We start from the raw sequence: 13550 nt of genomic DNA, 5'->3' as shown, positions 1-13550 counted from the left end.
CAGTTCATGTTGAGTAGTGGTCTGGATCCCGGGCACTGGCGTCCGACAGACCTGGGTATAAATCCTGCTCACTACTTCATAGCTACATGACTTGAAAGAAGTCATTCTCGGAGCTTCCTAAAACAGTGGTGAGAGTCTCACAATGTTTATAGCATTACCGGCCAAGATGTGGCCAGTACCCTGTAAGCAACAGGTAACGGTAGAGATTTACCGTATCACGATCTCGTTTCATATATTATCATTACAGTGAGCCTGTTTGTCAGTGTTGTTCAGATCCTGGTGCAAAGCAGCTTGTTTTAAAGGAAAAGAGAGAGAGGTTGGGGCAGGTGGCAGGGAGACAGAGTGTGTGCTCCATCCTTCGTTTCCACTGAGTTTCCACGGACCATCTGGGCACCATCCTATAAAGTCCACGTGGCTGTGATGTCTGTCACATCAGCAGCACCTTTTCCTGAGAGGAGTGTCTGTTCCCACTCTAAACTCTTCGCAGAGGTGGGAAGACAGGCGGGACCCAGGCAAGGGGACTGCTCTTTGCTTGAAAAACTCAGGAACAGTCCAAAACCAGGTCTGGGGGAGACTCGGCTGCAGTCAGGCGTACCTTCTCCACCCCACTCCCTCCAGCAGCTCTGACAGCCACATACTAGAGGTTATTCTTGCCCTTTACTCCCCAAATCTCAAAGAATGTGAGCAGACGGCTCCAGAGTGCAGAGTCTGCCCATTCTGCAGACAGTGAAACTGAGGTGCAAGTGGGATAATTCAAAATTTCAGAATCTCAGAGCCCAGCAGAAACCAGGGCCCTCAAAGCAGAGGCTGAACACAAATCTCAGTGAAAGCAAACCCCGTGGAGAAGGTAGCGCCTCTTGAAAAACTGGCTCTGGTCAACTTGATTAACAAGTGTTATACAGTATGAGAAATGGAGGGCGTCTTACCCCAGTGAATATCTTAATCCTCCCTCGTGAAAGAGGAAGCAAATCTAGGGGATGCCAGTTCACGGAATTACTGAGAGGAAGCTGTAAATCCATCAGGAAAGCCAATTGGCACAAGATAGGTGTGTCCATTTTCTTTTGTTTAGAAGTATGGAAATGCATGGACTCTATTTCCTGGTAATTGTCTGAATAAAGTGGGCATTTTGACCAGGAGACTGCTGATTATGTACCTCTTGCTGGGTAGGGATAAAAAATTGAAATAGGCTTTTGCTGTTTCTTAACCATAGATTTTATGTACCAGGCACTTCTAATGCTTTTGGGGGAAAAAAAAATCTTTATAGATTTGTCTTCAAACGTTTTTGCAGAAGCCTCTCTGTTGTAAACACCTTGTGTTTTTTCTCTGGGCTCTGTTCTTCTTCCATTCTCTTGGGCTCAGTGCCCCTCAGATAGCCTTACAAAATTGCCTGGCACCCTGGAGCAACAGGGCTCTGAAAAATGAAGACACTGTCATCTTAGGGACCATTCATAAGAATTTTTTTCCCTCCCTTTGCCAGATACCCAGTAGTATTCTGTCTCCCAAGTCCTGTCCAGAAACCTGTCCACACGCATTTGGTCCAAGTCCAAGAACCAAAGCTGACTGGACACCTAGAGCCTCGACTCCTACATCAGGAAAATGGGGAGGTGACAGCTGGGGCACAGGCTTGCAGGGAGAAGTCTGGGAGCTGTCTGGGGCATAGTAATGAGTCGGTAATTGTGGTTATTTTGAGTCTTGTTTTCATTGCCTGTTTCAGTGTTCTTTGTAACTCATGGATTGGGTTTGGCTAAGTCTCCCATGGCTGGTCACTGCTTTAGGGGAGCAATAGGGCTCCTGGCCACCTTTGCTGAGAGTGAAGGAGGGTATAGGAGTTTTGAGCTGGAAAAGCATCATAACATCATTTAATATATTTTCCCCACCCACGATTGAAGAGAGGAATCTGAAAAGAAAAGGCTCATAGTGAGATAGGACTTTCCACCTCACCCCTTTGGTTGTTAGCATTCAAGGACTAGGAGCAAAAAGGTGAGGGTTTTTGTGCCCATTTTATAGATGAAGGAACTGAGTCTTGCGGATTGGCCCCCATCACACAGTGATGAACGTTTAGAGCAGGGGTTGGGATTTGAAGCTGGTTGACTAATTGCCGATGGAGTGGGAGCCCCCGCCCTGGAGGCTGCCGGAAGATGCATGGATATGTGGACGATGGCCGCGCATGCGTACATGCGCGGATTCTCGGCCGATGCGCGGGTACCTGGTCGGTGCGCATGCGCAGATGGGTCACGTGTCTCCTCTCTTGCAGGCTCCAGATGCTCGAAGCCATCTGCAAGCACTGGGAGGGGCCCATCAGCCTGGCTCTCTACCTGTCCGACGCCGAGGCCCAGCAGTTCCTCCGTTACGCGCAGGGCTCCGAGGTGCTCATGGGCCGCCACAACGTGGCCTACCACATCGTGTACAAGGAGGGCCAGTTCTACCCCGTGAACCTGCTGCGCAACGTGGCCATGAAGCACGTGGGCACGCCCTACATGTTCCTGTCCGACATCGACTTCCTGCCCATGTACGGGCTCTATGAGTACCTCAGGTGAGGACGCACGGGCCCAGAGCTCCCCTCGGATCGTCCCGTTAGGATCCCGTGGGGCAGCCGACACCCAGAAGGCGAGGGGACCTGCCCACGCTCCCCTCCCCTCCAGAGATGAGGGCCCGACTGTCGGGGGGTGTGAGGCTCCCCAGCGTCTGCCTGTTTCTGATGGACAGACGAAAACCCCCGTTTGCCCCGTGAAATGCGGTGGCAGGGCTGGGTCTAGGAAACCGCTCTTGTCTCCCCGTCGGATGTGTCTTGCTGTAGCTTCTAAGAAAATGTATCATTTCTCTTCTCATTTTGGATCAGACACCCTTCATCTAACCATTCTAGAGAGATCGCTGGCTGTTTTGTAAAACTAAATAGGTGGTGATGGCTAACATTTATTGAAGTGCTTGCCGAGTGCCGGGCACCGTTCTGAGTGCCTGACGAGTGGGATTTCATTCCCTCCCCTTGCGGTCCCTGCCGCGGGAACTATTATTATCTTTTATTTTCCCAACGGGAGACTGTGGGAGGGAGATGGGGAGCTGCACACCTAAAGTGGAGGCGGGGGTCAGCCGGCCTGACTCCAGGGTCATGTGTTTCTCACCATCAGGCCGCGCTGGGGCTCTCTGTGACTGACGCCTTGCAGCTGCCTCCACGTGGAGGGGGCAGGCATCCAGTGGCTGATGAAGGGTATAGATGGCTGTATGGGAGTGGCATTTGTTATGGAATAACCAACCATCTGGGGAAGGGATGGTAGAATTCAAAGCCCCCACATGAGCAAAATAAGTCACAGGATATAAGTGGTTAAATTTTTTTTAATCCTTTATCACTGTCATTTGTCAGCATGAGTTATCTCTGCTCCCGAGGGAGTGCCTGCCTGATCCAGGTGCTGTAAGGGGTGGTTTGCATATATTAATTGTCTTGCTGGATCCGTGCATCAAGCCCAAAAGGCAGGCGTGGTTACCCACCCCCTTTTTATTGTGGGGAACAGTGAGGCTCCCAGAGGCGACGTAACCTGCTCAGGTGCACGTAGCCTCTTCCAGGGTTTGAACCAGTGTCTGTTCTGTTGGACCCGGATTCTGCAGGGTGCCCTGCTTCATTCTTGTATGATTGCTCTGGGGTTTTCTGACCATCCCAAACAGGGCAGGATCTGAATTCTTTCTCTCTTGCTATCTTGCTGTCCCCACTTCCTTCCCCCATGGTGGTGTGTACCTGTCTGTCTCTGCCTTACACTCATTCTTAAAAGAGCTTCTACGTGGGAATTGCCTGGTGGTCTAGTGGAACTTGGCACTTTCACCACTGTGGCCCAGGTTCAATCCCTGTTCCGAGAACTGAGATTCCATATCAAGCCTCTGCATACCACTGCACTTTTATAGTGAAGCTAGAGCAGGGGTGTGATAGGCGCTCCCTCCCTGCCCTGCTCTCTAAAGGCAGCCTGTGCTCTCTGTCCGCTCTCTGAATCAGCTTTCCTTCCAGGGTTATCTTGGGATGTCAGAGCATCCATCTCCCCTGGGAGCAGGCGGAGTCCCTTCCAGCCTTTGTCTGTTAAGAACAGCAGGTGAGCAACCCCAGAGCAGCATAAGCCTCAGGCAGGAAGGATAGAAGGTATCTTCTCAAAGAGCATTAGCTGTGGTACAGGGCACCATGAACCCCAATTCCTGACCCGGCGCGGGGGAGAAGGGGGCCTCCAAAAACGGAGTGGTCCTCCAGCTGGGCTTTAAGATCCTAGTATGTGGAGTGAGGGCGCCCCCGTGTGGCCATATAGCACTTTCAGCCTCTGATTCCTGTGAATTCTGAAACCACAGTAACTCACGCTCTTGTTGGGGGGTGAGGGGCTTCCAAGGGAACAGATGGTAGAGGTGAGGGCTGCCCTCAACCTGCAAGAGAGGGGCCTCGGGCTTGGACCATAGCCCATCCTCTGCCCCTCTGGGGCTCTTCTGCAGGAGCGCCTGAGACGAACTTCCAATTAGTTGAAGGTGAACTGGCCGCATCTTAAAAGTCTGTGGTCTCCACTCCCCCATGCAAAGACTATTTTATTACTTTGCCTCATGAGCCTCGAGATTTGAAAACATTGCACATGAACAGATGGTGTTTTATGTTGTCTTCCTGTGTCCTATTGATCAAGGACGTCAATAACCGCTGATCGCGGCCTTGCTCAATGTGAGGCAACTGGTATTGCCCATGAATTCGCATTTCCTTACTGCAGAGTCGCTGAAGTTTTAAGTTGGCCTTAGCCACCTTATTACAGGAGGGCATGTGGTCCTCCTTATGCATTCTGAAATATTGAAAATTGCCCCCTAAAGCTCCTTTCCTTCTTCACAGGCCCCGTAGAAGTCCAGAGACCCTGAGTTGAGAATAACTGAAGTTGTCCAGTGCTCTTTGTGCACGAGTGGAAAGAGACCAGAGAATTGCAGTGACTTCCCATCTAGAGTGAAAAGATCAGGGGACTTCCCTGAGTTTTAATTCTTCCCCATTCACAGCATCCATTCATTGAGCGGACACCCATTTACGGGGTACCTTAGGGGTCCCCATGTCTGTGAACCACACAGATGAATCTGTGAGCGTTAGAATCCCAGAGCTTTAAACCAGCAGTGGTGACAGTTGCTACTTCTTTAGGTACTGTGATGGGGGTGTCCGTCCCAGGGTTATCAACCTAATCTGGGGTGGAGGCAGTAGAGGAAAGGATGTCTCCGAGAGGTTAGATCTCAACGGAGGCCTGAAGGCTGAGCTGGAGCTCCCCAGGAGAGGGGGCCATGTCCCAGGTAGAGAGAACGATCCATTGCAGAAAGCAAGGGCGGCCAGAGTCCTGATGGGGACAGCAAAAGAGATGAGGTGGCTGGAGCTCCCTGATGGCTTACTGGTTAAAGGCTCTGGCGTTGTCCCTGCTGTGGCGCAGGTTTGATCCCTGGCCCAGGAACTTCCACAATGCCACAAGGCTGGCCAAAAAGAGAGAGAGAGAGAGAGAGACGATGTGGCCAGACATGTAAGCCATGTGGATCCTGCAGGGACTTCACATAAAACATGCTAAGGAGTTTGGACTTTATGCGGCAGGGTGGGGGCAGTGGAAACTCACCGAGAGAAAGGTGGGATTAGATGTGCCTTTAAGGAAGATGATGCTGTTGCACTGGGCGGAGGGCGGGTGGGCAGCAATCACAGTCGGGCCGGAGGAGGTGAGTTAGGAGGCTATTGCGTTCATTCTGGTGAGAGAGGTTGGAGGCTGGTGGAGGGGTAGACATAGCAGCAGAGACAGATAGATGGAGCAGAGCAAGATTCTGCAGCCGAAGTCATTACCTTTCCACAAAGATGCTGGACTTTGGAAGGGAAGGCAGGGAATCTCTTTCCAATGCTGCCACCTGAGACTTCTTTTGCAAACGCCTGTACCTAGACCTTCTGCTCTTCCCTTCTTGGCCTACTCTGCCCCCATCCTTCCTGGACTGAACAGGTATGATGGCATTGACTTTGCACGTTAGAGAGGACGAGGCAGTGGCTGGGACCCTGGTCCCAGGTCCCACTCAGTGCCATAAAGAAAACTGTGTGACTTCCAATAATTATTTGTTTTCAACCTGTTTCTTTATTGTAAAATGAAGAAACAGACCTCTGGAGTGCCTGTCGTGGTGCAGCAGAAACAAATCTGACTGGGAACCATGAGGTTGAAGGTTCATTCCCTGGCCTCGCTCAGTGGATTAAGGATCTGGCACTGCCGTGAGCTGTGGTGTAGTTGCAGACGTGGCTCAGATCTGATGTGGCTGTGACTGTGGCGTAGGCTGGAAGCTGTAGCTCCAATTGGACCCCTAGCCCGGGAACCTCCATATGACATGAGTGCAGCCCTTAAAAGCAAAAAAAGTAATAGACTTCTTTCAGGAATGCCAAACACAGATGCCTGCTGGGGCCAGGACCTTGGCCCAGAGGAGCCAAGAATGCTGAGTACAATTTGTTGGGAGACCAGGGCCCCATCTCGGGCAGCAGCCGTCTGTTCACTTCAGTGGTGGATGTATTCTAGAGAGAGGGTAGGGGGCAGGACTCAGGTCTTTGTATTTTTTAAGTGGAGCTATAAATCTGGGTTTTCATGTTTTAATTTTTAGTGTTGACAACTGGTTTAAAAAAAATTCAAATCCTGTTGAGCCAGGCCGAACATGTCTTCGGAATGACTAGAACCTTCCCGCCCCCACTCCAGACCACCAGTATGTGACCTCTGACCTCGCACATCCCTAGGAACTAGAATGTTGGGAACTGTGCAAGAATATGATTCTACCAGAAGTCCCAAATAAGCGTGCACTGCCCTTTTCCCGTGACGACAACCATATTGACTTTCCCTTGGCTTAAGATTTTTTTCTAGTGAGTGGGATAGATTATCTTCTGATCCAGACACAGCACGGTTTGGGGATGAGGTTCAGGATACAGTGGGCCAGGGAGCCCCAACCAGGTGGGTATAGACTGACTTCTTCGGCAGGGATCGTCCACAAAGATACCCTACCCAGACTGTTAAAATGATGCCACTGAAAATAATCATGGTTGCCATTCATCAAGCCCTTAGCATCTGCCAGCAGCCCTGCCAGCTGCTTTGTATATCTTACCTCTATTCTTCAGCACTGTTCTGTGAGCTAAGGTCATCCCAGATGACCAAACCAAGGGCCCAGAGAACTTAAATCTTCGTGTCAGGGGGGAGGGTGGCCTCCCCTCTCCCACAGCCTGCTCATCAATGGAAGGGGCTAGACCCCTCTCAAAACTCAGGATTCCAGGGTGAGCTGGTGGGCAGCCCTTCGATTAGGCCCGCAGAAACTTATTCATGTCACTGTTTTCCCAAAGCCGACTTAGTTACCCCAAAAAGTTCGGCATCAGAGCTCCCTGCGCAGTTGCTTAGCAACCAGCTAATATTACAGCAAAAACAAACAGATCAATTGGAAAATAATGAAATTGGTTATATGCATGGACATAGCTGCAGAGTTTCACTAAAATAGCTCTCCCACCCCTTCTGAAACATGAGCCTGGAGGTGTGCAGCCTTCACTCTTGACGGCAGAAATGTCGAGTGAAATTCAGCAGCCGTGGTGGAAGTCACGCAGACCCACCTCTGAATCTGGGTTCTACCAGGCTCACCAAGTGCGTGCTGGGGGCTGCTTGCATCGTCTCCCCAGTCTTCTGTTTCCTCTGTTAGTAAAGGGGCTGATGAGAGCTTCTCGTGGGGGGGGGGGGTTTCCAGTGGGTGTTCACCGGGATGGAATTTTCTGGACATTGGCCCATGCTCAGCACTCGCAACTGAGCATCTTCCCCAGGCCCCTGCCCACGACCCCCACCATCGCAAACTCTGCTGCCTTCAGTACGGCCTGGTTATTACTTTGTGTCATCATCTCAGTTTTTCTTAAGAAACCATATACCCATGCTCATTCATTCCAGAAAATACTGAGTGAGCACCTGCTGTGTGCCAGGCAGTGTTTTGCCTTGTGACAGTGCTGTCCCTGGGGTCGCCCAGACCTGCACTTCAACACTGAGGACTCCTTACAGGGCATTTACTGGACCTTGGGAAAGATACTCAGTCCCACAGACTTTCCATCTGTGACATGAGGATCATAGTATTTCTTCCCTCTTAAGGTTCTAGGTGCAGCAGAAACAAATCCAACGAGGAACCATGAGGATGCAGGTTGGATCCCTGGCCTCGCTCAGTGGGTTAAGGATCCAGCGTTGCCATGAGCTGTGGTGTGGGTTGCAGACACAGCTCAGATCCAGTGGTGCTGTGGCCGTGGTGTAGGCCGGCGGCTACAACTCCAGTTCTACCCTTTGCCTGGGCACCTCCATAGCCACAGGTATGGCCCTAAAAAGCAAAAAAAAAAAAAGGGTTCTGGAAAGATACTAAACAGAGTAGTATTTGGAAAGCACTTCACACAATGCCTGGAATGTTCTACGTTCCAGACATCCGTTACACCATCTGCACAGCTGGGCTTGGTTCCAGCCCTGTGCTGTCACAGTGCACAGAACAGGCCAGGCTCCTGCTCTCGTGGGGTTTGCAGTCTAGGGGGTCCTCCAGCCATGGGCGCTGCTCCTCCTGCTCCTATTTTCAATCCAGATACAGGAGCTCAGACTCAGTGTGGGTGGGCGGGGGTGATAGTTGAAAGTTCAAGCTTGAAGGTTAATGGGTGTAAAGGCGTGAAATGCGCTGGCAGGTTTGAGGCATGGTCCAGAATGGCCGAAGCCTCGTCACCTGGGACTCCCCACACCCATAAGCGGGGCCGCTTTCTCGCTTCCCTCCCTAACCCTGCAGAGTCCTCATCTTTGTCCAGGGCTTGAAACCTGAAACGCCTCGGCTTTGCTTTGTAAACATTGCCTTGCTTTCTAGGGGACAGACGTGCCATGTTGGTGGGGACTGTATCCTGACGGGGATAGGAGTGACAAATTCCAGTTCCATTGTGTTCTTGCCAGGATCGCGTCTCACCCGCCTCACGTTTTCTTGGGCACGTGGTAGCTGTTCTGTGAACACAGGTTGAGTTGAAGACAGAAATGTGAACGGGGCCAGGGACAGGTGGTGCGAGGCTGACTGGTGCTTGATGAGACTCATGACCAGGTAGCATTTCCTTGCATCCGTTCATCATTTTGTTTCTCTTGCGACATTTAACATTTACTGAGCACGTCCTGTACGCCAGGCACCATCGCCAGCGCTCTCCCACGTCATTTGTCATCTCCCTCGCCACGCATAGGTCACCTAACAGATGAGCACGCTTAGGTGAAATAACACGGCCACGGGCACAGCATTACGTGTGCAACCCGCTTGCCCTGGGCTTCTTCAAAGGTGTTCTGTGCTTAGCCTGTTCATTGACCCGGCTGCCCGATGCGCCCGTCTCCACTGTCATCATGGCAGCCACCATGCCCCTCCCAGGGGGTGTTTATCACGTGTATGTTGTGCCTTGGCGAACTGTCCTAACCTCTCCATGAGATCATCCGTTTCATCCGTACATGACCGCACAGGCCAGGTCCTAACACCATCCCTCATCTCAGAGACGAGGAAGCTGTGGCCGAAAGATGGAACGTGCAGGAGTCGGAGCAGGGGAGGGTCCAGGTAGGGCATGAACCTGGGCAGGCTGCCCCAGAACGACCCCCTGAACTACAGAGAGGCCCCCAGCCCACGGCTAACACAGGCAGCGCATAGAAAGCACCTTGGATCTTTCGCCACGTGATTGCTAACATCAAACGGGGCAGCAGGGTACTTAACAGGAATGAGTAGGGTTGCTGAGAACGTGAGATGCTGACAGAGAGTCCCTGGCACGGAGCTTGGCACAGTCAACTCTAGCTCATTACTAATTTGCCCTGAAAGTCCATTCTTGGCTCCTCTGTCCTCCCTGGGCCTCCCTTCCTGAAGGCTTCTCCCTCCGGCTGTGTTAACACCATCATTTCAGGAAGCACCCCATCTTGCTGGGCCTGGTCCTCCACCGCTGCCCCCTGCCTCCCAGATAACTCTGCCCATGTCTGCCCACATCCTTGATGTGTCTGTCCTGCAGTTCCCCTCCCCGTAGGCAGCCTTATCTCCCTTATCTGCAAGTCCTCGCTGTTGTCCCCCACACCTCCGGGAAGCCTCTGCCGGGAACTCCTTTCCTAGGCAACTGTGATAGAATCCGAGCAAACTTCTTACCTGGTCCTTGTGCAGGGGTGTGAAGAAGGCCTGGGACGGGCTATGCCCGACTCTGCCCCTGCAGTCATTGGCGCAGATAATAAGCCCAGCTTAACTCTGCTCCTTCCCCGTCTCTGCCCCCAGGTAGGTTCCTAAGTCCTGAGAGGGGGTGTTCACATCATTTCCCACCGCCCCGGTGAAAAGCCACGGTCCTGTCTGGTACTGTGGATGCTAGGGACTCGAAGGTGGTGGGCAGCTGGACGCAAGGGGGCTTCTCAGAGCTTCATACATGTACACACGGCCCCTCCTTGCCCCTCACTAGTTGGTTTTATCTGCAGCGGGCATTAGCCCTGCTCCTCACTATCTACCAGCTTGCAGGCTGGTTCCCTATGCACCACACCCCCAGGGTGCCAGGGATGAGCTGAAATCAGAAAAATATGGGTGCATCTCAAACCCCAAAGCCTTAGCCTCCTCTTCAAATGGGGATCACCCCCACCTGTGCCCATCTGCTCCTTCTGAGCCCAGGGCACAGGCGGTTTGTACAGGTGAGAAGGGAGAAGCATGTTTGCAAGTGCCCTCCATGTGCCAGATGTTACATGTATGTTTTAAATTGAGGTATAGTTGCTTTACAATGTTATGTTGGTTTCAGGTGTGATTCCGTTGTACGTATGCTTATGTCCATTATTTTTCAGACGCTTTCCCCACGTAGGTTATACAATTCCCAGTGCTATCCAATAGGACCTTGTTGGGTTTTTTATGTATATAGTGTGTGTGTTAATCCCAAACTCCTAATCTATCCCTCCCCCTCTTTTCCCCTTTAATGACCATAAGTTTCTATGTCTATGGGTCTATTTTTGTTTTATATATAAGTTTATTGTATCTTTTTTTATTTAGATTCCACGTATAAGTGATATCATATGATACTGGTCTTTGTAACTTCACCCTTCGTATGGTAATCTCTGGGCTTTGAGTCCATCCATTTTCCTGCTAATGACTTTTTTTTCTTTTTTATGGCTGAGTAATGGTCCCTTGTGTGTGATATACACACCACATCGTCTTCATCTGTTCACCTATCAATAGACATTTAGGTTGCTTCCTTGGCTTGGCTGTTGTAAGTAGTGCTGCTGTTGAGGTGCCTGTATCTTTTCGAATTACAGTTTTCTCCAGATATACACCCAGGAGTAGGATTGCTGGATCATATGACAACTCTTATTTTCAGTGTTTTAAGGAACTTCCATGCTGTTCTCCATCGTGGCTGTACCAATTTACATTCCTACCGACAGTGTAGCAGTGTTCCCTTTCCTCTGCACCCTCTCCAGCGTTTGTTGTTTAGAAATTTTTTGATGACGACCATTCAGACTGGTGTGGGGTGATAATTTCATTTTGGTTTGACGTGCATTTCTCTAATAGCGAATTGAGCATCTTTTATGTAACTGTTGATCATCTGTCTTCTTTGGAGAAATGTCTGTTTAGGTCTTCTGCTCAGTATTTGATTGGATGGTTGGCGGTTGTTTTTTTTTTTTTTTTTTTGGTCTTTTAGGGCCTCACCAATCGCACATGGAGGTTCACAGGCCAGGGGTCAAGTCGGAGCTGTAGCTGCCAGCCTATGCCAGAGCAGGATCTGAGCAAGGCAGATCCTGAGCCATGTCTGTGACCTACACCACAGCTCACAGAAATGCCGAATCCTTAATCCCCTGAGTGAGGCCAGGGATCGAACCCACGTCCTCATGGATGCTAGTCAGGTTCGCCAACTACTGAGCCATGGTGGGAACTCCTGTTTGTATATTTTGGAGATTAATCCCTTGTTGGTCACTTTATTTGCAAATATTTTCTCCATTCTGTAGGTTGTCTTTTTATTTTGTTTATGGTTTCCTTTGCTGTGCAAAAGTTTGTAAGTTTAATTAGGTCCCATCAGTTTGTTTTTATTTTCATTACTGTCTTAGAGGTGGATCAAGAAAGATATTTCTGCAATTTATGTCAAGGAGTGTTCTGCCTATGTTTTCCTCTAAGAGTTTTATAGTATCTGGTCTTATGTTTAGCTCTCTAATCCATTTTTAGTTTATTTTTGAGTAAGGTGTTAGAGAGTGTTCTGATTTCATTCTTTTGAATGTAGCTGTCTAGTTTTTCCAGCAACATTTATTGAAGAGGCTGTCTTTTCTCCATTGTATATTATTGCTTCCTTTATCATAGATTAATATACCATAGGTGTGTGGTTTATTTCTGGGCCTTCTGTGCTGTTCCATTGATTTATATTTCTGTGTTTGTGCCAGTACCATACTGTTTTGATGACTGTATCTTTGTAGTGTAGTCTGAAGTCAGAGAGCCTGATTTTTCCAGCTCTATTTTTCTTCCTCGAGATCACTTTGCCTATTCCAGGTCTTTTGTGTTACTATACGAATTTTAAAAATGTTTTTTCTTTTCTAGTTCAAATGTTATCTTTTTATCACAATCCTTATCATTTTTTTAAATGCAGAAGATTAACTTGAGCAAAGATCTTATGTATTTAAGTGGCAGAACTACAACTGCAACCCTGCCCTGCCATTTCCAAAGGGCCCTCGTCACTGTGCCATCCATTCTCCCCCGTAAGACGACTCCAGATAGATTCCTCCATTCCCTGTATATTTACTGTGTGCTTGCTGTGTGTGCCTGGCACAGTTCTGGAGCTAGAAACCACAAACGAGGCACATCCTTGACCATCCCAAAGATGCAATCAAGGGAGATACTCCAAGGTCAGCAGAGGTGGACACAGGAGGTACAACCTCCTTTAATTGGTGGCACACAAAGCCTTAAGAGGAGGCGTGATGCTGCTCCAGGGTTTTGGAAACAGACACACACTTCTGCCCACCTTTCTTTCCCTCCTTCCTCTCCTTTTGCTATAACTCTCCTACGAGTGAGTCCCTGGGAACTTAAATGGGCATCGCTTAGATTCCTTACAACTCAGGTTTGATCAATCATTGGGCTCTCTGACATTTGATACTCTGGACATCCTGAGCTCTGAGAGCTGAAGTCATGTTGTCTCCTGACAGCAGCCCCAGTGCCTTCAGTCTCGGGGTTCTCGGCGTTTTGTCACTTGTCAGCATCGGCCTCAGCCATTCATTGCACCAACACAAAGAAATCAGCTTAGCCACTTCTGTGACCAGAGCAGAAGCTTTTGTAGCCAGAGAGCGAGGATCCCCACCCCCTCCCCAGGGAGCAGGGACAACAGGGGGTGTCTAGGTGATACCTGGCATCTAGGGACTGGTGCACTCAGCAGTCACTCTGATCAAAGCCTGAGAGAGTGGGAAGCTGCTCCCAGAATTCTGGGCTGCTGTTCTCAAGCTAAGGGCGGAGAGAGCGCTCTTCAGCACCAACTGCAGAAAAAAGTTAAGAAAGGTGAGAGTGGAGAAGTCTGTTGGATTTGACAGAGTGAGGGGGCTGTCGCCAGCCTTGGCCAGATCCAG

General features: G+C 50.0%; 1 protein-coding gene and 1 long non-coding RNA gene across 8 annotated transcripts in view; one reads left to right on the top strand and one right to left on the bottom strand.

Annotated features, from left to right (window-relative positions):
- Positions 1 to 13550, bottom strand: part of LOC106509271 — a 106295-nt gene that overhangs the window by 7909 nt on the left and 84836 nt on the right. The window lies entirely within an intron of this gene.
- LARGE1 (LARGE xylosyl- and glucuronyltransferase 1) overlaps positions 1 to 13550 on the top strand; it is a 588827-nt gene that overhangs the window by 556431 nt on the left and 18846 nt on the right. For both annotated transcript variants that reach the window (XM_021081477.1, XM_021081478.1), the window contains exon 12: positions 2255 to 2533. In XM_021081477.1, coding sequence (XP_020937136.1) covers positions 2255 to 2533 — 279 coding nt within the window. The remainder of the gene's footprint in view (positions 1 to 2254; positions 2534 to 13550) is intronic.

The sequence above is a fragment of the Sus scrofa genome, unplaced genomic scaffold, assembly GCF_000003025.6.
Source record: "Sus scrofa isolate TJ Tabasco breed Duroc unplaced genomic scaffold, Sscrofa11.1 Contig1878, whole genome shotgun sequence".
Classification (NCBI taxonomy): Eukaryota; Metazoa; Chordata; class Mammalia; order Artiodactyla; family Suidae; genus Sus; species Sus scrofa.
Note: the sequence above shows the minus strand (reverse complement) of the source record. Positions and strands in the feature narration are given on the sequence as shown.